At 40.5% G+C, this 26028-nt stretch overlaps 3 protein-coding genes across 5 annotated transcripts in view; 1 reads left to right on the top strand and 2 right to left on the bottom strand.

The window, feature by feature from the left end:
- Nucleotides 1–17519, bottom strand: part of naa50 (N-alpha-acetyltransferase 50, NatE catalytic subunit) — a 21590-nt gene extending 4071 nt beyond the window's left edge. Inside the window, exons 1-3 of the mRNA XM_007891794.2 lie at nt 17354–17519; nt 3338–3474; nt 359–478 (exon numbers count right to left, since the gene is read on the bottom strand). Coding sequence (XP_007889985.1) covers nt 359–478; nt 3338–3474; nt 17354–17361 — 265 coding nt within the window. The 5' untranslated portion in view covers nt 17362–17519. The remainder of the gene's footprint in view (nt 1–358; nt 479–3337; nt 3475–17353) is intronic.
- The window catches only part of atp6v1ab (ATPase H+ transporting V1 subunit Ab), a 26579-nt gene continuing 17593 nt past the window's right edge, over nt 17043–26028 (top strand). The window contains exons 1-2 of one of the 2 annotated variants that reach the window (XM_042334539.1): nt 17043–17073; nt 19175–19249. The gene's annotated coding sequence lies outside the window, so the exon portion shown is untranslated. Of the gene's footprint in view, nt 17074–18481; nt 18599–19174; nt 19250–26028 lie in introns of those variants that run through there. The other variant, XM_007891788.2, reaches the window with a different exon arrangement.
- The window catches only part of LOC103177565, a 30673-nt gene continuing 25158 nt past the window's right edge, over nt 20514–26028 (bottom strand). For both annotated transcript variants that reach the window (XM_007891790.2, XM_007891792.2), the window contains one exon: nt 20514–20717. In XM_007891790.2, coding sequence (XP_007889981.1) covers nt 20701–20717 — 17 coding nt within the window. In that variant the 3' untranslated portion in view covers nt 20514–20700. The remainder of the gene's footprint in view (nt 20718–26028) is intronic.

Genomic DNA, 26028 nt, shown 5'->3' with positions numbered 1-26028 from the left:
CTTTGAAAAGGTCAGTAATAAAGAAAGGAAACCACATCTATGCCGGAAGTGGTAACATTTTAACAAGAACAGAAATCATTAAAAATGCATTATTAGAAAAATAAATACTATGCAAACTAGTTAAGTTTGTTAAACTACAGTATGAAATATAGAATATTACATTTAATATAGATGCACACATATTTAAGCTTGACAGAATTATAACTTACTTTAGAAATGGTGGAAATAATATATCCACAAAAAAAATTGGATTTATAAAACGCATTAAAAAGCTGCTATTTTCATTAACAGTTCTGTGCATTATCAAGTAAATGAACTAATTCCAAAAAGGGCTTTGTCAGATTTCTGTTAAGCTTACCTATTCCTTGCCTGCGGTAAGGTGCCAGACAGCCCAAGGTCATGATGTACAAGCGCTTTTGGTTTTGCGAATGATCCACTCGACAGCACACTGCACCAACTGAAATATCATTGAAATATGCTGCAAGCAGATGAGAAAAAATATTGTTACACGCAGCCATTTGGCTATCATACAAAATTTAAAAAAATAAGATTGTACTATCACCCCTCAATAGGCAGAGAAATAAAATTTCAAATAAACCTTGCAAATAACCTGTAAGATACCCTGAGCACAACATGTATGCAAACAATCAGTTTTGTTACTTTAGAAGGGAAATAAAGTCTGAAATAAAGTACTGTGTGGAATATTTCTTTTTCATCTCCTTTACAACCCACCAAATTTTTTTAAAGAAAATAGTCTCGATTATACAACTAATGCTTACTTCTGTGGATAGAGATTTTCTATCCCCATTTCCCTCCTTAAGCACTTCAGTATTAAATATTGTGGCAATGGTTGTAGGTATTGCAATGGTTGTAGGCATCCCAATGCTTTCATTCACTTTAATGGAAGGAAGCATTTTGGCAAAGCTTGCAGTTGATTCAGATTTACTCCCTCCAATGGAGCGGTATACAGCAACTCCCAGCTCCTCAATGTCATATAAAGTTCTGCTGCACTGCAAGATGGCCTGTGGTCACTAATACATGCATGCTCTTACAGATTTGAATAGCCCCCATTGTTAGCAAACCCATTAAAATTATTTTTTTCTTAGTCTTCCACCTACTACTATTCATTTTGGAAGGCTGGAGTAAGATTTTTGTTAAAAATAGCAATTTTATTGGTTGCAGAACCACCAAGACCACCAACTACAAGTCAAGCCAGTGAAACAGTAAAAGATCACTGATTGACAGTGACACATGACCAATGTAACTGCATAATCACACTCTTCAGTCTAAGAAGCTATTGCAGGTCATCAGGATACTCTTTGCTCACATCATTTTAATGTACAGTTCAAAAAATAGTGTTTAATTCCCAATGGTCTCTTATTCTGGATCTGGTGAGAATTTCAGGCAATTAGAATAGAGGTTTACACTGAATCGGGGGCAGGCGCACACACACACACACACACACACATCTGGACAGTGTGGATTTTCTCACTTCCAGAATTCTGAGTTTAGAATCATAGAAATTTACAGCACAGAAGGAGGCCATTCTGTCCATCATGTCTGTGCTGGCTCTTAAACGCAATCCTTTCAGTCCCATTTCAGGGTAGTGTGTATTATGCAAATTTTCAGGGTAGTGTGTATTATGCAAATGGGTAGGTTTAAAACTCTACCCATACAAAAAGAATTGCATAAATAATGACAAAAGACTTTTTAAAAAATGACTTCATTGAAGACAATATAGCCAGAGGCACTGCAATGTACTTCCACACAGCAAGACTCTAGGGTGCATTTAATTAATGGCTTGCAGCATACAGTATATGGGTTATATTAAAAAAATTACAGTGCAAGACGTACAGTCTTAGCTTCTACTCAGTTGGCAAACCAGCAGCTGAATATAAGCCAGTGACCACTTGCTGCTGAGATTGCAATTTAAACCGTGAACCAGTAATTTCTTATTCAGATTTAAGAGATCGGACTGTGTGTTACGTTGTTAAGTGTGCTACAGATAATAATAATCCTTGCATTTGATATAGCGCCTTATTACGTCTTTGAGATGCCTCAAAGTACTTCACAGAATAAACTATAGAGTGAGTTCACTGTATATTTTGTGGGCAGATATTACTCTTACTTGAAAAATTTACTTTTACAGTTCTGTACAGAAACTCTTTTTCATGCTAGCATTATGTTAAAATATTCCAACATCAGCGATTGGTATTTAAATTTGAATTTAAATTGAACCCACTCATCACATTAACAAACCTTTGGTTTTGATAGCTAGCTCAGTTCACAGGACTGTCCCAATATATTGGCCGTGAGCCACATGTGGCAAATATTTTCAGCAAAATGAAAACGACTGCAAAGTTTTGCACTGATTGGTGGTAGATGTTTGTTAAGTAAATCTAGCTGCAAACATGCACGTCAAGTACATTTACCTATATTGTGTGAGTGTCTGCAAAGTATTTTCTCTAAAATTACTGCATGTGGCTAAAATGGTGTTGCTGTAGCCACACCTCTGGAAAATCAACAATTTCTATTAGACAACATTTGACAATGGAATGGTTAATCATATCCAATGGAAACAGCCTTTCCTTATTGAGTCCTGTAGCTCAGTGGTTAGAGCACTCGCTTTGCAAGCGAGGGACCGGAGTTCAATTCCAGGCAGGGCGAAACCTTGGGCAAGTTTCCTTACTCCACACACCTAATAATAATCCCTCCAAAACCAAAAACAATAATAAATTGGTCATTTTCAATCTAAGCCTGTTTGTGGGACATTGCTGTGCGCAATTGGCTGCCGCGTTCGCCCACAAATACAGTCAATTCACTTTACAGTGTGTTCTGTGAAGCGCTATGGGACGTCCTCCCGACGTGAAAAGCGCTATATCAAATGCAAGGATTATTATTATTATACTACTGGACCACAAACCTAACTTTTGATGCACAAACAATTATGTACAAAAATGGAACTTGCCATATTCATCAAGCTGCAATTCTAATGGGCTTGCACCATTTCAAATTATTGTTAGCTTAATCTTAATTTTTTTGGAAGAACTGCTAAAAGAAGCAATCAACCTTTGTTACCCATCCCTCCCCTAGCTACTACTATTACAGTCTGTCTATGGCCACTGTCTACTACTATGTCCCCAGCTACAAGTCTGGGCTAGAAAAGGGGAACGTCTTTTCAGCAACCAATCTCCACCATACAATTCATAACTTGCACTACACATGAAACAAGATTAAAGTTGAATCAACAAAGTTTTCTGGCAAATTATTTAAGTCTATTGGCATTTAGATCTACATGCTGCATTATATGTATACAAAAAATAAATCTCAACTTTACCTAATTTTGCAAGTTCTCCAACCTCCAGCACATCCTTGTAGAACTTGTCATTGTAACTTACAGGAAAGATGACTTGATTTAACCGCTTCAGCTGCTTGATGTTGTGTGGAGTTACATCTCCAAGTTCAATGCGGCTCCTGGAACAAAACAATGAGTTCGAGAATAACTATTTAGCATAATATATTAAGACAAAAGCTCATTGATATTAACACATGGGAAGATGATTTGATAGCACAGAAACTATAAATATTCCATTAGTGATGCAACCATTGTTTCACAAGATGGGCCCTTCAACCCATTTGATTGGAATAGCAACACAATATTCTTCACAATTGTGCCTATTTTTTTGTGTGAAAAAAACAGCAAGTATTCTGGCTTCAACCACCCTTCCTAGTTTCCTGATCTAGCTGTCAATTACCCCCATGTCAAGAAATAATACAATTATTATAATAGTATTATTACTACCACTAAATGAAAGGATTAAATATTTGCTCGTCCATCCTAAACAAGGTACCAGGATCCTGTTGGTGATAAGTCACTTGCAACTGAGATCTCTTTAATCTTCATAAGTTATCTTATTCCTTGAGCATGATTTTGGGTACGAGCAGTAAGTTAGCTCCAGTGGAGGAGCTAGTATTAGGATAGGCTTAATAGGCCTATAGCTTGTCTGCAGCCAGCCAGTGTAGCCTGCTCCTGATCTTAAAATTTCTAACTTCTGAGTCATTAAGTTAAGATGAAAATCACTTTTTAATTTTAATGGCCCCAACTACTATTTTACAACAAATCTGCACTTTATTTGCAGAAGTTAAATCTATTCAAAATAATAGTGAATTTTAAAAATCAGAGGGTGTACAAAACACTTATTTAAAAATGCCAAAGCTGGCAGGAACACTAATTCACGGGGAGCCATGTTCTGGGAAGGAGGGATTCAGCAAAGCAGTGCAACGGCTAGCTTATACACTATCTGGATTTGCTTACAGCATTTCAGATGCTGTCCTGTGTCCAAGAGAACACCTCATTGAGTTGTTTATTGACTCTGAGCCAATTGAGGTTTATTGCAAAAAAACAAGTTTCTGGCAGAATTATCTGCAGTTTTCACTGTAAATGATTTAATATCTACTAAAAGATTCCTAAATGTCACATCAAGACATCCTCCCAAAGTGAAAGGCGCTATACAAATGTAATTTTGTATTGTATTAAATTCATTGAGATTTCTCCCATAAATTGGGCTTTTTTTTGGTGTTATTAATTTAATTTTTCCAGTCTTTATTTTTTCCCAGCAAATTGGGGTTTTCAGGGCTTTCATTACTGTAATACGATGCACCTGTACAGAGGGAAGAGAGGCACCTTCAAAGCATGCTCAGTGCCTCCCTTCTCTTAATATAAACGCTTCACCAGATATGCCTGCGCACACTGAAGGGAGGTGGAGAATGAGAGGAACCACGTGCGGATGGCACACCATGGCGCTGCTGAGTGTGCAAGAGAGAGAGAAAAAAATACTCACCTCGAAGTTGAGTAACTATTTCCAGTGTTTACTGGATAAACGCTGATTTTTTTGGGGCGGCTATTGTTTTTTTTTAAAAATCAGTTAAAATCAAAGTCCTACACATAAACTGATGTATTGGTTAAGGATTCGCGATCTGTGCAGGATGTCACTGATGAAGAAAGGAACGCAATTCCCCTTTTTGCAACCAGCTATCAACATTAAGCATTCCAGAGATGCTAAAACTGCTCCCTATTTTGTCTTGATAATAAGCCTTATATTTCAGCTCCAGAGCAGCAATCCCTGAAGTTTCCCAATGCCCTGGAGCATGGTTCAAAGTTAATTTCATAATCATTACTTTGGCATCATTATCCTTTAGCATAATGGCTATGGGGAATGCAAACCAATAAATTTAAATAATCTCAAATTACCATCAGCAGTGATACCAGAACTGTGTTTTTGGGTGGCAGATGTGTTGACAATCACACACAGATTAGCCATGCAGATCCACCTTCACAGCCCCAGAATCCAAATTCTATATCCAATTTATTTGTCAATGTCTGATGAACGTGGATAACCAACACCACATTGTATGTATGCTACAGAATTTCTTCAGCACTGAAGTGGACATAATATTTCATTTACCATTACACTGAACTCTTATTGACAACACAAACAAACCATCGGTTAAAACATATAAAGCAATACATTTCTAATGCATACAATCCATGCATTTATCAGGCTTGACGAGGTCAGTTCTCTGCTCTCCGAATGACTTAACTCTTCCCAACACAACTGCAGACTATCCCGAATTGCCACTTGTGTCCTTTCCCTCACTCGGCTCCGGGATGCTATCATTCCAAAGAGCACAACAATGTCCGTGTTTGGCCTGCTTTGGTGAGTGACAACTTTTTTTGTTTTAGTGAAAAATTATGGTAACTGCATTACTGGTAGTGATTACACTTACCTGGAAATTCACAACAATGCAGAACTTTGCAGCACTGCAGGGGCTTGAACCCACAACATTCTGAGCTAGGCTGACACCTAGGCTAGATTTTACTTTTTAAAAAAAGCATCTAACCATACAACAGTACATGTTAAATTGCCTTCTCATTATCAACAAATAGAAGTCATTTGGCTTAAACAATTTGGTCTGGGTACACAACCTGAAACCAAAGCAGTTCTTTCCCTCCTGGAGGTAAATCAATTTTGAGGTTCCACAGTACTCCAATGTCTTTGGTGAGGCTTTATTTCTGAATAAAAATAGTCCCACTGTGACCCAAGCATGACCTGATAAAACTGAGTCGAGAGAGGGAGAGATGGATTGAATTACCCTTGAGCAGTGGAACATTGCCTATTCTCAATTTCACTGACTCACAGTTCAAAATTATACTCCCAATCTTACCAGCCTCTACTCAGTCCAAATGTCGATTAAAATCAATGTACCAGAACAAGCCATACATGGAAGAATGGGCAAAGTCAAAATCATGAGGGTATATCTACTTCCATACAGATTTCAATTTATGCAATTTTAAAGAACTATTTTGAAGGGCCTAGGCGGCATTACATCTTGCAGCACAGTTGTGAATTTGAATGTGGGGGTAGAGAGGCTGATGGTAGGGCGGGAGACACAGAGCAGGCTGCAGCTGGATGAACAGAGGGAGCGGGCAGGCTCGTAGGGAGTCAGCAGGTCAGAGAGGTAGGAGGGGGGCAAGGCCATGGATGGCCTTAAAGGTGAGGATCTTGAACTGGATCCTCTGGGGGATGGGGAGCCAGTGGAGTCGGGCGAAGGTGGGAGTGATGGAGCCTGGTGCGTGAGAGTACACGAGCTGCAGAGTTTTAGATGATCTGCAGCTTGTGGAGGGAAGAGTTGGGAAGGCCGATGAGGAGGGAGTTCCTGTAATCAAGCCTTGAGGTGACGAATGCGTGGGTGAGGGTTTTGGCAGCCTGAGGGGTCAGGCAGTGGCAGAGTCTGGCAATATTGCGGAGGTGGTGGTAGGCAGTGCCGGTCATGGTGCGGATGTGGGGGTCAAACAAGATACCCAGGTTCCTGAATGGCTTAGTGAGGTTGAGCATGCAGCCATGAAAGCTGATGCTGCCAGTGCCTGAGGTGCAGCAGTGCTGGTGCGAGCCAATCAGGAGGGCCTCGGTCTTGCTGACGTTGAGTTGGAGAAAGATGGCCTTCGTCCAGGACTTGATGTTGGACAGGCAATCGGTCAGGACGCCAGAAGTCCTGGAGTTCAGGGTGGAGGCAGAGAGGTAGAGTTGGGTGTCATCCACATACATGTGGAAACTTACCCCATGTCTGCGGATGATGTCACCAAGCGGGCGCATGTAGAGGGTGAAGAGGAGGGGACCGAGGAGAGAGGCCTAAGGAACACCACACAAAACAGTGCTCGGGCTGGAGGAGAAGCCGTTTGCCGCGACGAAGTGGAGGCGATGTGAAAGGTAGGACCTGAACCAGTCAAGGATAGAACTTTGAAGGTTAAGGTGGGAGGAGAGGCGGTGGAGGAGGATTGAGTGGTCCACGGTGTCAAAGGTGGTGGAGAGGTCGAGGAGTACGAGGAGGCAGAGGGAGCCCTGGTCACACATGGTCAGGATGTCACTTGAGAGGAAAGAGCGAAGCTGGGAGGCAACGCCTCTCTCAAGGGCCTTGGTTAGGAAAGGGAGATTTGAGATGGGCCAGTAGCTAGATAGCTCTGATGGGTAGAGGGAAGGTTTCTTCAAGGTGGGGGTGATAGTGGGTGTTTTGAGGGGGGAAGGAACAGTGACAGATGACAGGGAGAGGTTAATGATATCGGCAAGTAGTGGGGCAAGGAGGTGGAGCTGGGATTTAAGGAGAGAGGTAGGGATGGGGTCGAGGGAGCAGGTGGTGGATTTCATGGAGGTCACCGTGTTGAAGACAGAGGGGGTGTGACAGGTTCAAAGGTATGGAGGGAGGGATGGGTAATTGTTGGATGGGTCATTGTGTGGGGTGGGGGTAGGGAAGGATTGGAAGTGGCAGCTGAGCGGATTCCCTCGATTTTGGACTTGGGGAAGTCCAGCATTTTCTCGCAGTGAGAGTCAGAGGGAAGTATCTGCGAGGTGTGTCGGGGAGGGCGGAGGAGCCGGTTAGTGGTGGAGAACAGGAGCCTCGGATTGGCTTTCGCCTCCAGGGTTAACCTGGAATAGAAGGATGATTTGGCTGAGGCGAGAGCGGTAGTTCTTGATGAGGTCCAGCCAGATGTTGTGGTGGACTGATAGGCCGGATTTGAGCCAAGTATGTTCGGCAGACCTTCCTTGTTAGCCTTCCTAGTTGCTTGCTGTACCTGCATACTAACTTTTTGTGACTGGTGTACATGGACACCCAAATCCCTCTGAACACTAACACTACCTAGTTTCTCTCCCTCGAGAAAATATTCCACTTTTTTATTTTCTACCTAGGTGAATAACTTCACACTTCCCCACATTACACTCCATTTGCCACCTTCTTGCCCACTCACCTACCCTGTCTATTTCCCTTTGCATTCTTCGTGTGTCATCCTCGCAGCTTACTCTCCCACCTATCTTCGTATTGTCGGCGAATTTAGATAGGCAAGTTCTATTTCCTCATCTAAATCATTGATAGACTGTAAATAATTGAAGCCCAAGCACTGATCCTTGAGGCACTCCACTAGTTACATCCTGCCAATCTGAGAAGGACCCGTTTATCCCTACTCTGTTTTCTTCCTGTTAGCCACTCTCCAACCCATGTTAATATATTACCTTTAATTCCATGGGTTCTAATTTTATGCAACAGCATTTTATGTGGCACCTTGTCAAATGTCTTCTGTAAATCCAAATATACCATATCTACTGGTTCCCCCCATCTAACCTGCTAGTTACATCCTCAAAAAAACTATAGGATTTGTTAAATATGATTTCCCTTTCATAAAGCCATGTTGACTCTGCCTAATCATGTTATGATTTTCTAAGTACCCCACGACGCCGCCCCTAATTTAGGATTCTAGAATTTTCCCTTCCACCGATGTCAGACTAACTGGTCTATAATTCCCCATTTTTGTCTTCCACCCTTTTTAAATATCGGAGTTACGTTTGCAACCTTCCAATCACTGGGAACCATTCCAGAATCCAGGGAATTTTGGAAGATCAAAAACAAAGCTGCAGCCACCTCTTTTAAAACCCTCGGATGCAGGCCATGAGGTCCAGAGGATTTATCGGTTTTTAATCCTATCAATTTCTCTAGTACTATTGTTTTACTGATGTTTATTTCTTTAAGTTCTTCACTAACATTAGTCTCCAGGTTCCCTTCTATTTCCATTAAATTTTCAGTGTCTTCTAACATGAAGACAGAAGCAAAATAAATGTTTAATGACTCTGCCATTTCTTTATTCTCCATTATAATTTCTCCTGTCTCCACCTGCAGTGGACCCACATTCACTTTTTATAGTCACTTCTTTATGTACTTGTAAAAACTCTTACAATCTGTCTTTATGTTCCTAGTTAGCTTACTCTCACATTCTATTTTCTCCCTCTTAGTCAGTTTCTTGGGATATATAGGAAGGATATCAATTCCATAGAAATGACACTGAGGAAATTGCCTAGGATCATCCAAATTTCATCCATGAAGAGACAGGGAACTGGAGGTTTGCATTAGGACAGAAAACTTTGAAAGACCCAATTCAGGTTTTTAAAATGAGGTTTTGGTAAAGTTAATAGGAAGAAATTATTTTCACTGGTCGATGAGTTGGTAAGTGCAGAGTTACGAGAGTAAATTTAAGAGAAATACCAAAAGAGCAGAGGAAGAGGTTAGTTTTTCAAAAACACAGAATGTTGATAGGACATAACTATTTCCCCGACCTAGAATAGGAGTTGAGTAAAAATCCACAATAGCTTTTCAGAGTGAATTAAATGTGAAAGAATAATAATTGCATTTCATTCTCTTCCTTTTCAATACTTTTAAGTTTAGTTTTAAGTTAGCAATGTGGTCAGTGCTGCATGTTTCACCATTTTAACAATTATTCAGGCAATAAGCTCTCAGGTACTTACTACACTCAAAAGATAAAGCTCCACAGCAACGTCCCACAAACTGTGTGAATCAGCAATTTTTACTTGGCAGATTTTTGGCCAGGTCACTGAGACAACTCCCTTCTCTTTTCAAATAGTACCATGGAATCTTTAACATGCACTTGAACAGGCTAACATAAGGTCAACATAAGTAGGCTGTTTGCATTGGTTGGGGAGTCCATAGACCCGGAGACACAAATATAAGATGGCGCCTAGAGGGAGATCAAAAAAAGAATTTATGAGGAACTACTTCATACAGAGGGGAGTGAGATTGCCTGAACTCACTGCCTGAAGCAGTGATTGAATTAGATAGTATAGATGCATTCAAGAGGAAGCGAGACCTTCATATGAGGGAGAAGGGAATAGAAGGATATGGGAGGAAGTAAGGAATGGGAGGAGGCTCGTGTGGAGTGTACATTTTTTGTAAATCTTTGTAAAAGTCTCTTCCGAAGGATGACATGCAACAATGAAGCACACCCTCAATGCTGCACTGGCATGTCAGCCTAGAATATAAGAGCTCAAAGTTGCAACGTGGGACGTGAACATGGAATGTTCTGACTTTGAGGCTATACAATCAACTAAAGCCAGGCACCCTTTGGCTGCCACATTTGCCTACAAAATGCCCAGATACTACACTTTACAGTATATCCTGTGAAGCACTTCGGAGACAGGAAAGGTGCTATATTATGTGTAAAGATTATTTTAATAAATACAGTACCCGTTCCTAATTTTCTGGCTGTGACATTCAAACAAGCACATACACACAATTGTTTAATTGCTACCAGTGTGGTGGAATCTGGCTTCAGTGTAATGAACGTCCCAAGAAGAACTGCAGCGTTACAGAGCCGCTTCTCGTTGATACAACCTAAATCAAGGAAGCTTAAATCTTTGTTATGAATCACATCTCAGTTGTTCACTGGAGGAAACAGCAAAGCACATGAACTGTATATGAATGTTTAACACACAAGACTAGATTGGAAGAATAATGGTGAGCAGACAAAAGAGACAGAAGTTAGCAAAAAGAGACTGCAAAGGCAAAGCTTTGGGGTGCCTGGGCCCCGCAGGGTTGTGACAAATGACTGAAAAATCTTAGTTTGTTTAATCTGAATCTAACCCAAGTTGCAAAAATCAGTATGGACAATGTGTTGCAACCATGATTGCAATTTCAATATACAACCATTTTCACTTAATATAGCAAGAGCTTAAAGATTTTAGGAAGGTTCGCACTACAGAAGGAGGAAACTAATCTGCTCGTCTGTCTGTCTCTTCGCCCATAAAGCAATGTTGAGGAGCTCAGTGCAAATTTAGCTCCATCTCTGATAACAGATCATCACTATGCAAAACCTTAGATGAACCCATCAATGCTCATGGTTTTTCGGCAATGGTTTTGTCTCTTCAAAAGGTTTCTCCTCCCAACTGGTCACCTGTGGTGCACCCCAGGGCTCCAACCTTGGCCCCTCCTCTTCCTCATTTATATGCTCCTGTTTGGTGATGCCATCCGCACACATGGGCTAAATCCACATGTATGCGGATGACACAAATCTACTTCTCCTCCCAGCTGCGACTCCAGCTCCACCAATGTTCTGTTGGCTTGACTGTCTTGTCCCTTCCTTCCCCATTGTCAGGTCCCCTGAAGACCTTCCAGTTCGACCGTACCTATGGTCACCCCCTCCCCCCAGCTCGGTGTCATGCTCCTCCACCGTCAACAGCTCTGGGATGTTACCCTGTGTAAGGGGTGCAATGTAAATGCACGTTGTTGTTTTACTTAGCATGTGTTTATGATGGCTATTGCCTGCTCTGCTTAGATCACTTGAACGATTCTGTGTATTACACAAAGACAAGGCAGAAGCTTCTCATTCTGGTCAAAATACTCCCATACTGCAGCTCAAAATATTTCAGCAACTGCATGGAACACTGGCATGAGATTGGTTTCTAGGTAACTGGAAGCAGTAAAGGTTTCAGTTGTCTCTGATGGCATCTCCATCCATTCTGAGACTATGTACTGTAAGACTCTGCTACAAGATGTTAACAAAGGAATAAAAGTTGTGTTGATATTAATGTCACATCTCCATACTGTTGATTTAAAAGTCTTTAACACTTACTTCTGTACTCACCATGCAGCATTATCTAAACCAGGGATGGCCAACTTACGTCTCATGGCCATATTACACATGCATATAAAAGCATGTGGCTTGCAAGCCGCAAGTTGCCTGTCCCTGATCTGGACCACAGTCATTTTACCTGGTTGAATTCTATTTCAGGATAAGTTGCTCAAAACCCTTAAACCCAAACAGGAACAAAATACCCCCTTTCTCTTCGGCATCAGCATCTGGTTCTAACATCAGTTGACTTAAAGTAGCAAGATTAAAAAGCAAACTGCTTGGAAGGGCCCTATAAGAGCAGAAAATATAACTTACCGTGACAACCTCTTTCACCTATCCGATGACACAAAAAACCAAAGACCACTGAATGCATTTTTCCTAAGTCAAGCTTGTAAACATGAGAACTGTTCTTAAAAAGGCAAAGGTTCTAGCAGGTGTTTCAGATGTAGGCATCAGCAGCAATTGCCAAACCAGGGGCTTCCAGTCTTCCTTAGCTGGATCTTTCAAAACCAAAATAAAAAATGTGACAGTAGAAGAGTTCTGATTGACAATAAAAACAGGCCAAAGAGCTAAGTTACAACTGAAATTTCTTTGTGCTTTAACTGATGCTTCCTCTTTGAAGAAGAAAACAATACCTGCATTAACTGAAGTCAAGCTATGGTAACCATCATGAACAGCATTTTATCAATTCACGATAAAAGGCAAAAAGAGTGCTCTGAAAGCTAGCCAGCAGTCATCGCTCAAATAAAAAAAATTAACTCTCCCAGTGGCTCACTTAGTAGCTGAGCTATTAAAGATTAATCATCAAATTGTCTGACAATAATAATCCTTGTATTTGATACAGCGTCTTATCATACCTTTGAGACGTCTCAAAGCGCTTCACAGAATATACTGTAAAGGGACTTGACTGTCCAAAATCCAGCAGCCAATTGCACACAGCAGTGTCCTACAAACAGTTGTGAATTGAATGACCAAATTATTATCTAAAATGTTTCTTTGAAGGGATTATTACTCCCAAAAAGAAATCCACCAATCGACTAACAACCCAGTCCCTACTTACTGCTAGGTAAACAGGGGCACGTGGAGTAAGGAAACTTGCCCAACATTTCACCCTGTCAGGATGATACTGTGCAATATAATCAGCATCTGGCTGGTTGGGTGGATGGGGGGAGAGAAACAAGATTCCCAGGTGCATACATAGTTGTCATAAGGAAAGAATCGAGTTATGGGGAAATGCCCCCTCTAAAGTCGATCATCTTGCCATGAACAGGTTGAGACTTGTACATAAAAATGACCAACCACTTGGACAACTAACAGAACGGGACCTGCCTGGGAAACATCACTTCGTGGATAATAAAAAGACCCAGGGAAGGTATGATGGTGAGGAAATAAAATTGCAAGTGTAAAGCATCACCCACAAAATCCAGTCGATCCAATTTTACAGTATATCCTGTGAAGCACTTTGAGATGTCTCACCGACATAAGGCCTGTATCAAATGCATTCAAGGCAGTCAAGGCACACACTTCAATGCAGTCCAGGGGGAGCACTGTAATGTCACATGTAATTTCCTTCGGATGAGAAGAGTTAAACCCAGTTCAAATCTGCCTGATCATGTGAATGTTAAAGATCCCATGGCACTATTCAAAAAGGGACAGATTTCTCTTAGACTGTAACGCACAACATATTTTAAAAATGTTTATTTCATAGCTGTTTGCGAGACATTTGCTATGCACAAACTGGCTGCCACATTTGACTACAAGTAGTCATTGCAATTTGCAGAACTCTTTAGTGCTTTAACACGATTAAGAACAACATCAAACACAATGATTATTAACTGATATTTTTAAGCATGCATATTGAGTCAGCAAACATGTTAATACAATGAAGGGATGTCCTCCAAAATGGTCCATGGCCCACATTTCCTCTCGCTATAAAATTCTCAAAATGCTATTAGTTTGTTAACAATCTCAAGGTCACTTGAAAGTATCAATTCCACATTATATGGATGATCAGTTGGGCTGATTTAGAACTTGGCATTCAAAATGCCACAGATCCATTGGATAGTTCCCACAAGAGCAATAAAAGATCAGCATTTCAGGATTTTACATACTAATTATGAGGAAACCTACAAAATGAACATTTTATAAAATGTTAAAACAATGGAAAAGAAATACAGAATTTGAAAACTTACAATGAAATTTACATTTGTAAAGCACTTCAAATTGAGAGGATATCTTAAAATATGTAACATTGCTGGTTGGGCACCTGAGCTGGGGGTGGAAGTCAAAGGGGATAAATGACGGGAAGGATGACCAAAAGCGTGGTCAAAGAGCTATGCCTTGAGACGCACATTGAATGAGGTGAGGGAGGTGGAGGGACTCTAGATGGAATTCCAGAGAGCAGGAGCAGAATTGATACAATGCCTGCACTTCAATGGTGGGGTGGACAGGGTTAGGGACATTAAGCAGAGCGGAAAGAGTAGCTGGGTCGTAGAATTGAAGGTGGTCAGCGGCAATAATAATTAATAGGGACGAGAGCATTGAGGGATTTGAAGGCAAGATCTTTAATTTGTTCCACTGGTGTGTAAGGATCCAAAGAAACCAAACATGTAGAGAACTTTTAAAAGGGCTGTATAAACTGAGTTGAAGTACAAGCTGGAAGGGAGCTAGTGGTGGCTGTGGGGAATGAATCAGTAAAGTTGGCAGACTCACATGAAACTAAAAATTAAGACATGCGTCTCTCTATTGCTCTTCTCCCCCACCCATAAAAAAGTAGATATGTCCAGTATACTCACAGATAAAACGACCAAATCTCCACTGATCTATTTTAAACAAAAACTAGAAAGACATCTGATTACAAATGGGAATTCATATGTACCAGGATAAGTACATATGAACTTTTATCATATTCTGCATGAAACGTGATATTTTATGAACAGCTGGGATATAGAAATGTCAACCAGAGAAAGACAGATATTTTTAAAGCAAACCAATGCCTTTTCCCCATCTACAATTGCTGCAGCATGCATTTTGGAAAATTGGAAGCATTAAATCTAATGCCCATTTTGGATAAAAATAAGTCTTCCATGAAGATTTTGGTTAGTAACTCTCATTGTGTCCTGCCTTTCACTTCATAGCGGTTCGTGGAACATTGTTGTGTTCAAATTGGCTGTCAAGTTCCCCCACAAAACACAATCACTCAATTTTACAATATATTACGTGAAGTGCTTTGAGATGCGACGCGAAAGGTGCCAAACCAAATGTGAGGATTAATTTTTTTTCAAACAGTAATTCTCTGATCCATCACGATTTATTTACCAAGTTAATCCACCCAATGATAAGTTTACTGGCAATTGACATTGAATATCATACAAAAGCAGATGTTACAGTAGTCTTGAGCCTCATATTACTACAATGGAACGCTCACAGCACAACTAACTGACATGAGACAAAGGTTGTACAGTGGACTACATCCACAAGGACCAAGAGGCAACTCTACCCCTCCCAACTATACAAAGGGGGACCTGGAAATTAAGTTCCTAAACAACTAGGTAAAATCCCACTGTAAACGCACATCAGAAAAACATTCAATTGTCAAGAAAAAGAAGCAATCAGAGTAATCCAACCAGCCAAGAGTTCACAAATGCAGAGTTGACCACTCTTTTCCATTGAGGTTCTGAAGAGGGCTGAAAGCACTCTAATCCTCAACCATTCTAACTGCACATGTCTGTCTAACATAAATGGATATACTGTACACTGTGTACAGCACTGGAAAATAGTGCAATACAGAACATATATTCTGCCATACAAACATGTTCAATAATAGTAATTCCATTATTTTTCCACAGATTAGGACTGGACAGACATGTGCATCATCTGATGTCAAATCTCTAAATTGCCAATTATAGATTTACTTAGGTTTACTTACTTGGCAATCTTTAATTTAAAAAAAATCATTGTTCATGATAGTCAAATACTAGAAAACTACACAATTATTTATTCAAGTGTCATTCAATTAAATAACAATCATTAAAAACTGAATAAACTATTTTTGAAAAAGTCTCACTTAACATTGAATTTCAAAAAAGTAAACCCTAAACATTAAATTGGTTTAACTTAAACTTTAACAAAACACATTGTTAAACAAACAAAATTGCCAGGTACACCTCTTCTTATTTAGTAATAAGGCAAATATTTTGACTGTTTCAAAGAACACATCACATTTCGAGTTAAGGAAGATCACTTGGGAATAAAACATGTGTCTTCGTTGTTTTTAATATAACTACCTTTCTGAAAAATTTAAGACATTGACATTAATCTGAAAGATACACATCAGCATTTTTGACCCAAACCAACTTTCTTCAACAAAAAAATCTTAAAAGATTTTGCTCTTCGTGTACGTTACACAACTTTGAACATCTTACTCGGTGACTTTCTAGTTAATGATGTATTCTATCTGCCAGTCTAACAAAATACTGTATTTAAATGTACCAAATTGTACCACTATCTTAAAAATACTCAACACAAAAAAAAAAGACTTCAGGGAACTTTCCACCTTACACGTACCGCACTAACCACCTTTCCTCCCTCCCTGATCGTCCTGCCCGTTTAACACCAAACTCTTCCCCCTGGATATCCCTATGTATGTGTATAAATGTATGTGTACATACACACACACACACTACGTGTATATGTACATACATATATTTCAACTAAGAAACAAAACAATTGTGATAGTGTGTTAAAAAAAAATCGCACGAAACAAACGTCCATGGCTGCACCGAAGGGAAACTCTCAAACCACGCAGCAAAACCCGCTCCACCATGTGCAGAGTGACCCCCTCCCCCCATCACCCTCAGAAAACCTTCATCAAATTTCGTAAAAACAGGCGACTTATCACCATTGCGATTTGTGGTTAAACACCTCTCGATTCAGACCTACACCTAAGCTACACACACACACACACACATATACATTCAAATGCCCAGGGAGGATATCCAGGGGAAGAGTTTGTTGGCGTTGAGCAGGCGGGACGAACAGTGAGGGAGGAAAGGTTTTCGTGCGTTGGGGGGGGGGGGGGGGGGGAAGGAGAGAGAGAAAAAAAGGTGAGTGATTTTACTTTAACATCTTCAAGTTAAATAATAACCTTCAGCCTTTTTCCCCCATGAAATATAGCGTGATATCAAATATCCTGGTGGGGAAACTCCAGACATTTTAGACAAAACGTGTGAAGAAACAAGGGGAGGGGGAGGCGAGTGAGCTTATGTGGCTGTAAAGTGTGAAAAGGCCTGAAACTGCAGCTACAACTTACAAAGTGCAAGTCGGGGAGTGTGGGGCCGGGGGTAGACTTACTGCGAGGCGGCGGCGGTTACGGGCTACACTTACCCTTTCATGGCGCTGCCTGTGTGTCTGTTCGCCTCTCTCTCTCCCTCTCGCTCGCTCGCTCCCTGTTGCCTGGTTCGTTATATCTGCTGTGAGTAGTGGTGGTGGTGGATGAGGAGCGCTTGCCGGCCTCCTCGCTCGCTCCCTCCCTCCCTCCCTACCACATGCCACTCGCCGCTCCTCTTCCTGCCGCCGCCGCGCACCTTTCACCTCCGACCTAACAACTGCCGCCGCCGCCCCCCCAATCAATAACACTTAACGTGGCCGACACACGGTACCGTAAGGAAAGACTGCCGACCCCACCAACCGTCTACCCCCCCATTATACCCGAGTGGAGGGGGGAGGGGCGCTCTGGTAATGGCAATAATAAAACCGATCCTCTCTCCCAACACCGTGAAGGGGGAAAAAAAAAGAAAAGGTTTTTTTTAATTAAAGTAAAGGCAAACGACCCTTTGACCTTTGTGCATTAATGAGAAAGCAGATTGAACCGTTCGAGGGCGGAGTTTGTTTTCTCCGCTGTGTTTTGTGTGCGTACGTCTGAATTTTCTGAAGCCAAATGACAATATAATAATATTGTAGTGCTAATAATTTCGTGTGTTTTTAAAGCCCCGCTGAGCCTCTCTGGACGTTTCCCGTTCACCGCGCGGTCACGTGACGGCGTTTTTTTAATTTAAAAAAAGTTCAAAGTGACCAGAATTTATTAAAAAGGGACTTTTTCTTCCCCCCCTCACATTATCGTGGATTAATCTCCTCCCATTAAAAACAATACGCGCGTTTTAATTAACGTTAAAACGTTGATGTGGGTGTTTTTTTAATATGTGAATTGAATCAAATTCAACGACCGGCGTCACCGAAATGAGGGGGCGCCCCCTCCGCCTCGCAGGGCGCTGACGTCACGGAGACGGCTCACGAGTTCACGCGCTGGGGAAAAAACATTTTTTAACGACGTTTTTTTTTAAAAAAAATATACTATTCTCGTGAGTGATTTTCGTTTCGGATTTGCGCTCCGACGGCGCCTGCAATTTATAAAAGTGTCCCCGTACTTTTTTTTAAAAAAAAGTCTTTCTTCGCTTGAACCCTCCCCCCACCACCCCAGACTCCTCCTCCTTTCCTGGAGCTGCGTTGACCAGGGTGCTTTGCGCGGCCGCGGTCAGCTGATCGGAGCTGAGAGACGTGGTGTGTGTGTGGTGGGAGGGGGTGGACGCGGAGGTGACGGTTCCAGAAGGTCTGACTCGGTGTCTCGTCTCGGTGAGTGGCCGCTTCTCGCACACAGCGCTGCTACCTGTAGACAGAGAGAGTGAGGTGTACGGGTACGGGCTGTCTGGTGGCGCCCGTTAACGCTCGCTGTCAGCCCGGCCCGGCCCGGGAGCTGCTGGAGGCGATGGTGAGAGTGTCCGTACCTCAGGGGTAAGAAGGGATGGCGGCGGCAGTTGTTCGGGTGCAGGAGGAGAGAGTGTTTTTTTTTGCGGGGGCCGTTTGGCTATATATATATATATATATATATGAGGCCCACCCTCAGCCCAGCCCGCGGCCCACCCTCAGCCCAGCCCGCGGCCCACCCTCAGCCCAGCCCGCGGCACTGCCGGGAGATGAATTGGCAAAAATAAATTGTCTTCAATTGAACTTATCCAGAGACCGACCGTTCGCGGCATCAATCACTCAGGGTGGACGAGATGGGAGAATCAGGTCATGCGATGCGTTGCGCCAGTCTCCGCCTCTGGGAAGTGAAACCCGGCTTTTGCAATTGCCGCAGAAATTTGAATAAATGCCCAAACCGATTTCCCGAACTAATGTTAAATGTGTTTTATATCCTGACATCCGCAGATATTCTTGAAGAGGAACTCGACGCTGAAGTGGTATTCTGTGTAACACATAACTCGAGCTACAAGAAATATCCAGGTGAGTGTTTTTTCCTTACTCACCGGCGAGTTGAAAATAATTTCAGGTACAGAATTTTAATTGATCTGGTACTATTTAATCGAGGTTAATAACTAGTGACTACATTTTTAAATGGGGAAATCCACTTCGAAGCGCTTAGCGTATTTTGCTTGGTGATTCCTTCCAGCGCGTTTCAGAAGTTCCTTCTCTAGATTCTTGGTCAGCATCTTTGACCATCTCCATGGTTTACTTGCACACTAATCTCCAAGTTACAAGTGAATTATGGAGAAATCGCTGTTTGCTCATTTCAAAATGCGTTCTGTAGTCAAGACAGCTATGTTTGGACTGCTGTATGCTGTGTGTATATAAATGATGAACCTCTTGACCAAGATTGCAAATTGATTTTTTTTCAACCTTGGGGTCACCAACATTACAGTATGTAAGATTACAGTGCACATTTCATCGTGCTTTTGGACTAACCTTAATTAGCCTAACTGTGACATGGTTGGAAGAGCTATTGCAGAAAGCCAGCTGAGCTAACTGCAAGGTGACCTGCTGGGCAGCAGAATGTCCGAATCATCAGTCCACAGGCAGTAGGCAGGATCCTGAGTCAGGGAGGGTCCATAGTACTCCAGGGCCAGCTAGCCTCGTCAGATGGACTTGAGGGCAGAGAGTCTTCCTATTTGGCTCCTTTTAAACCTGTAAGCGAAGTCGCAGCAGGTAGGGCGATCCTAGCTGGGAATAATGGGAAGATTACTAGACAATGCTCTAATGACAAGCTAAATGATTTCAACCTGTTGAGCTCCAGTAGTACTGCAAGAATCATACTTGTATCCTCAGTCCGTTGCTCTTGTCAAGCTGCAGCTATTACTCCAGAATTTGATAAGCAAGGTGTGTCTCTCCAGGAGTGTGCATTCCATTTCCAGACAAAGAAATTTCCTTGTGTAGCTAGCATACGTATATGAAACTCAGTGTGGTTTGGATATTTTACTGTACAGTAACACCTAATCTGTTTAGCCTGAAGAAGGGATTGAAAAAAACAAGAAAAAGTGACCTGGTTGTCGCTGCTTTTTGTTTCAGCCATTACTTTGCAAAAGCAACATAGTAAGAATTATTTAAATTAGTGTCAATAGCTCAAAGTTTTGCATTCAGAGTCCCTTCTTGGGACTGAAGCGCAATAGCCAGCCTACTGATTTTACTTCAATTTCAGGATTTGATATCAGACCGAAGAAAGACAACAAGGGAGTACAAACAGGCCATTTAGGAGCCAGAAGCATCTTATACACATTTATTTGTTTGAAAAAGAGGTTTTATACAAATCTTCTTGCATATGTTTGCATAGTGTTGTAAGTCAGCTTTGGTACTTCAGCGTTTCAGTTCCTCTGTCTTGTCTTCCTGGAAAATCTATTTGTCTTGGGCTAGCAGTCATGTGTCAGTTTTAAACACTTCTTCTCCCTCCCTTGGCACCATCATCAACATTTTGCTCTCACTGAAATAACAAAATGTGCACCTTCATGCAAACTTTTTTTCACAAAAAGCAGGAAATTAGGGCCCTCTTGTTGCAAACCATTTATACCCATACTGATATAAAGACTCAGAATGACTAAATGCGTATGTTTTTGTAATTGTAGTATGCAAAATAATTTCACAGAATGTAAAGAGTTGTGACAATTTTGTAGGGAGCATTAAGCAACTAGAAGAACGAGATCAGATGGTATTTCTTCATTAGAATTAATTTTATGATTTTGTGACTAATACTACTGTGAATGCCTAGATTTGGTGTACCTCGTTGTCTCTCCAAAACGACTGCATTGATCAAACTTAGATGGTTTAATACACTACCCAAAAATCTTGTTTTCTGAACTATTCATTTGAAACTGTAATGAGTTCCAGATTCCAATAGACCAGTCAGTTCAGTGTTATCAAAACAAAATTGTATTATGTGTCAAAATAGTTTGTGTCAAAACAATTGTGCAGGGCAAAGCAGTGTACACTAAATATTTTAGCCTCACTGGTTTGAAAAGAAAATACCTTAAATTGAAAACTTCTGCTATGTTTTTCATAGAATCCTAGAAATTGCATAAAAGGAGACCCTATTACAAATATATCTGCAATGTTACAACAGAGTATAAAACCATGTCAAGATAACTTTTTTTTCTCATTGAGTGTAGAGGTACCCAAATCGCTCTTATTTCTACTAGTAATAATAATACTTGCATTAATATAGTGCCTTTCATCTAAGGAGGATGTCTCAAGCTATTTCACAGGATTTACTGTAGAGCGTCTATTTTAGTGAAATAATAACAGCAGCAATCTGCATTTATGCATAGAGCCCTTCTTGTAAGATAACATTTTTCACTGACAATGTTGGATTCCAAGCAATGGAGTTGGAAAGAGGGAGATGACCATAGGTAGGGTTGAAGAGAGAGATTCAAAAGTTGGATTTATAGGTCGATAGAAAGTCGATAGAGGGCTAGAGGAACGTTTTGAATTTCTTCCTGTATAGCTGCTTTATTCAGCTAAGGAAATGTGTAAACAGAACTTGCGATTGTAACACATAATCTTAGCATCTCGGTACCTTCTTCAAATACTCAAATAATTATCTTTCAGCCACATTTGAACAAAGTAATCCTGTGCTTTAGCCTGGTACTCCACTTCAGTATAAGGGAGTGATAGATTTTTTGAGGTGCTGACCTTCATATAAAAAAACATGAAATCGAGGTACAATCTGGCAATTCAGGTTGATAGTAACAATTCCATGGTACTCCCTTAACATGCCTGGTGTTCTCCAGATATTTTGGCAAATATTCTGTTTATTCAGTTTATGGGATACTTCTGGTACTATACTTCCAACCTTTATAAGTTACTGGTTTGGCCTCAGCTGGAGTTTTGTGTCCAAATATTGGCACCACACTTTAGGAAGGATATCAAGGCCTTGGAGAGGGTGCAGAGGAGATTTACCAGAATGCTACCAGGGATGAGGGACTTCAGTTATGTGGACAGACGAAAGAAGCTGGGATTGTTCTCCTTGGAGTAGAGAAGGTTAAGGAGAGATTAAATAGAGGTGTAATATGAGGGGGTTTTGGTAGTGAAGAAAGGGGAAACTGTTTCCACTGGCAGGTGGGTTGGTAACCAGGGGGCAAAAGAACCAGAGGGGAGATGAGGAGAATCTTTTTTTTTACACCAAATTGTTACAGTCTGGAATTCACTACCTGAAAAGATGGTGGAAACAGATTCAATAACAACTTTCAAAAGGGAATTGGATAGGTAATTGAAAATGAATAATTTACAAGGATATAGGAAAGGAGTGGGGTAATGGGATTGATTGGTAGCTCTTCCAAAGAACAGGCACAGGTGTGATGGGTCGAATGGTCTCCTTCTGTGCTGTAATATTGTATGATTCTATACTCATTGTGTGAAGTGCTTTGAGCTGTTTGGATTTTAACGATGCTATGTTAAGTACTATTTATATTATATTTGTAACAAAAATGCAGTTAAGAGCTTTACTGGTGATGGGTTTACAACGTTTAGTGTCGAGTTAGGCTACAATTAGATTGTTAATTTAAGTTTTGAAAATTGTATCAGGGTTGAAGAAAAATTTTTGCTGATAATCTGGTGAATGATACTACCAGTGCAGGACACCACCATCAGGAATGTTCCATTTCTATGTTAGCTAATCTCAGTTGAGGTGTTACTATTCGCCCAGCACCTAGCTTACACATCAGTTTTGAGTGGTCTTCAGAGGCAAATGTTTCTACTCTGCAGAAGATCCATTAAGGATATGTTTATTGAAGTACATTGGAGACTTTAAAAGCTTTAATTAAACTGGTATATTACTGCGAACCTTTTCTCAATACTCTAATAGCAAGCTTTGACTTCCATTTGCCTTCTGGTTTCTGCTTGCATCTGCATTGCCAGAAGAATGGTTTGAATTCCTTCCAGTACAACCTTGTTCAACCAAGGAACTGTGTTAACAGAACTTGTGAATTCTGTAGATTGGACTGTCTTACGTGAGTGGGGATATTGTTAATAAATTGGAAAATTGAGAGGAAAATACAAAATGTGCTTTTAAGAATCATGAGGCGTTTTGGTGTTGATAATCATAACAATCTCATCAAGAATGAGCATCATTGTTGGTGCATTAATTTGCTATATCTTTGAACTTTTGATAATCATACTTAGAAATTGAAGAAAGTGGCACTATCCTAAAAAAATTTAAACTACTAATTTGTCGAGTTTTAACCAGTTGTCATCTATGAATATGTTGCAGATGCTTTGAAAGCCAAATATGATCTTCCTCTTTTAAATAAATTAGTTTCTAAATTCATAGTTTTAGATCTATAAAATACTTGGACTCCTGGTTTAACTGCAGTAAAATTTAAATCTTGGCAAATATTTAGAGAATAAGTCTAGCGATATTTTGTAAATAGCTTAATTTTATTGGGTTGAAGGATTAATGTTTCCAATCTTTAGACGTTGAAATAAGCTATCTTGATAATGACTGCGCAACTTTTCAATTTGTACGTATTATCAAACACTTGTATAAAATTGAACAGGGTTCTAATAATTGGTGTCAAAGTGTTTGCTACGACAATAATATAAAGATCTTTTAATTCTAAAGTCAGTCTTAGTATTCAGCAAGCTTAGTTTCCTTTAATAATTAAATGGATCTGCTACAAGTGGTCAACATTGCAATCGTATTAACAAATCTTTACCACTGAACCCTAATTTGTATTTTAAAAACCTTACAGATAATCAACGTCAAGAAAGTCGTCACTATTCGTTTTGAAATTAGGCAATTCAGAACTGTAGGAACATTAGTTATGGAACGGTAAGCGTAGAATTATGACCGTCAGATTAATATTTCACTAGATTTTTAGGTAAGGTTTGTGCTTCCCAAATACCAAAGCTAAAATATTGAATAGTCAGTTGTTAAATCCAAATGCTGAAGTTCAGTAAGTTGTATCTTCATGCTTTTTTATAATTTGCGAACTCAGAGTACATCAATCAGTCATGATTGATTTTCTATAGATAAAAGTTGCAAGTTTTATAGTACTATTCAAGCAAAATTATAGATAGAACTATTCAAAAAAATATTTATGTTAGCGTATAAAAGATTGTGACCAGGGCTCCCTCTGCCTCCTCATCCTGCTTCAATACTGTTGACCACTCTGTCCTCCACCGTCTCTCCTCACACCTCAACCTTAATGGTTCTGTCCCTGAGTGGTTCAGATCCTACCTCTCACACCATCTCCATTTCATCTCCACAAGCGGCTTCTCCTCCAGCCCCCGCAATGTCGCGTGCGCATTCCTCAGGGCTCTGTCCTTGGTCCCCTTCTCTTCAATATCTATATGCTTGCTCTTGGTGACATCATCCGCAGACATGGGGTCAACTTCCACGTGTATGCAGATGCCACCCAACTCTATCTCTCTGCCTCCACCCTTGACTCCAGGACCATCGCTTTCCTGACAGAATGTCTGTCAGTCATCAAGTCCTGGATGAGAGATAACTTTCTTTAGTTGAACATCAACAAGACCAAAGCCCTCCTAATTGCTTCTCGTCAGCACCTCCACAGCTCAGGCACTGACAGCATCACCATCCAGGGATTCACACTCCCATCTCACTGAGCCAGTCCAGAAACTTGGCATCTTGTTTGAGCCTCAACTGTCTGTTCTAGCCCCCATCCTTGCCATGACTCGCTCTGCCTTTCCCCACCTCCACAACATCGCCCGGCTCCACCACTGCCTCACCCCTCAGGCTGCCAAATCCCTCATTCACGCATTCATCACATTGAGGCTCGACTACGCCAACTCCCTGCTTGTCGGCCTCCCCAACTCTTCCAGCTCGGGTCAAAATCTCTGATTGTCCAGCGTATTGGAATGTCCTCCTGATATGAAAGGTGCTGTACAAATGTAATATTGTATTGTGCTAAGATGGTGAATAAATAATTCTACAGCATTTTGGGGTGTTGGAGGATCACTGAAAATTTATTTCTTTTTCAGCTTTTTCTGTTGATTAAAGATATTTAAAATAATTGTTGTAACATTTAGCAGTGAATGGTAAAAACCTACGTGTTGTAATATGCAAGAATTTTAAACTGAATATTTATTCAAAGAATGTTGAAGTACAGATGGAAAGGGGGCATAAAGCACAGCTTAACTGACTCCCTGCCACTTTTGCCTTGAATGTGAAGCTTGTAACATGTCCAACTGAGTCTTATCCTAATTTCTGTGCTTTATCATACTTTTCAATACTTTGAGCTTTATTTTTGAAATTTCCTGAATCAGTTTATTTAAGAATGCACATTATATAGGATTTTGTAACACTGGTGATGATTTTAAAGAGCTTGATTTTAAAAGCAAGTTGGATGCTACCCACACTAAAGGTGATAAATAGATCTTTACTAATCCATATTATGTCCTTTAAAAATAATATATTTGTTGAGGAAGTTGATGTTTAAACATTTTCCAAGAAAATATAAAATTTCTAATGATGTGCTGGCTAAAATGATTGTTGGCTGGTGAGATAGTGAAACTTTAGAATTGGGAACATCGCTATCCCATCTCCTTAGACAATCTGATTCCCTGGTTGATAATCTGTCAAATCAATGAGAGTAAAATGTTTGCATTTTACATATGTTTATAGTTGAAAGAAAGAATGTTCTCAGTGATTACAATTCAGGTTTACAGAAAAACATCAGTTGGACAGATTGTTCTTACAGTTATATTGCCAATTTAATATTTGGTAGAATCATTGCTATTGGGTTACTACATCTTTAATTTGAAATTAAAGAACATTC

Source organism: Callorhinchus milii, unplaced genomic scaffold (genome assembly GCF_018977255.1).
Source record: "Callorhinchus milii isolate IMCB2004 unplaced genomic scaffold, IMCB_Cmil_1.0 Scaffold4, whole genome shotgun sequence".
NCBI lineage: Eukaryota > Metazoa > Chordata > Chondrichthyes > Chimaeriformes > Callorhinchidae > Callorhinchus > Callorhinchus milii.
The sequence above is the reverse complement of the archived record's forward strand: the minus strand, read 5'-3'. Positions and strand labels throughout refer to the sequence as shown.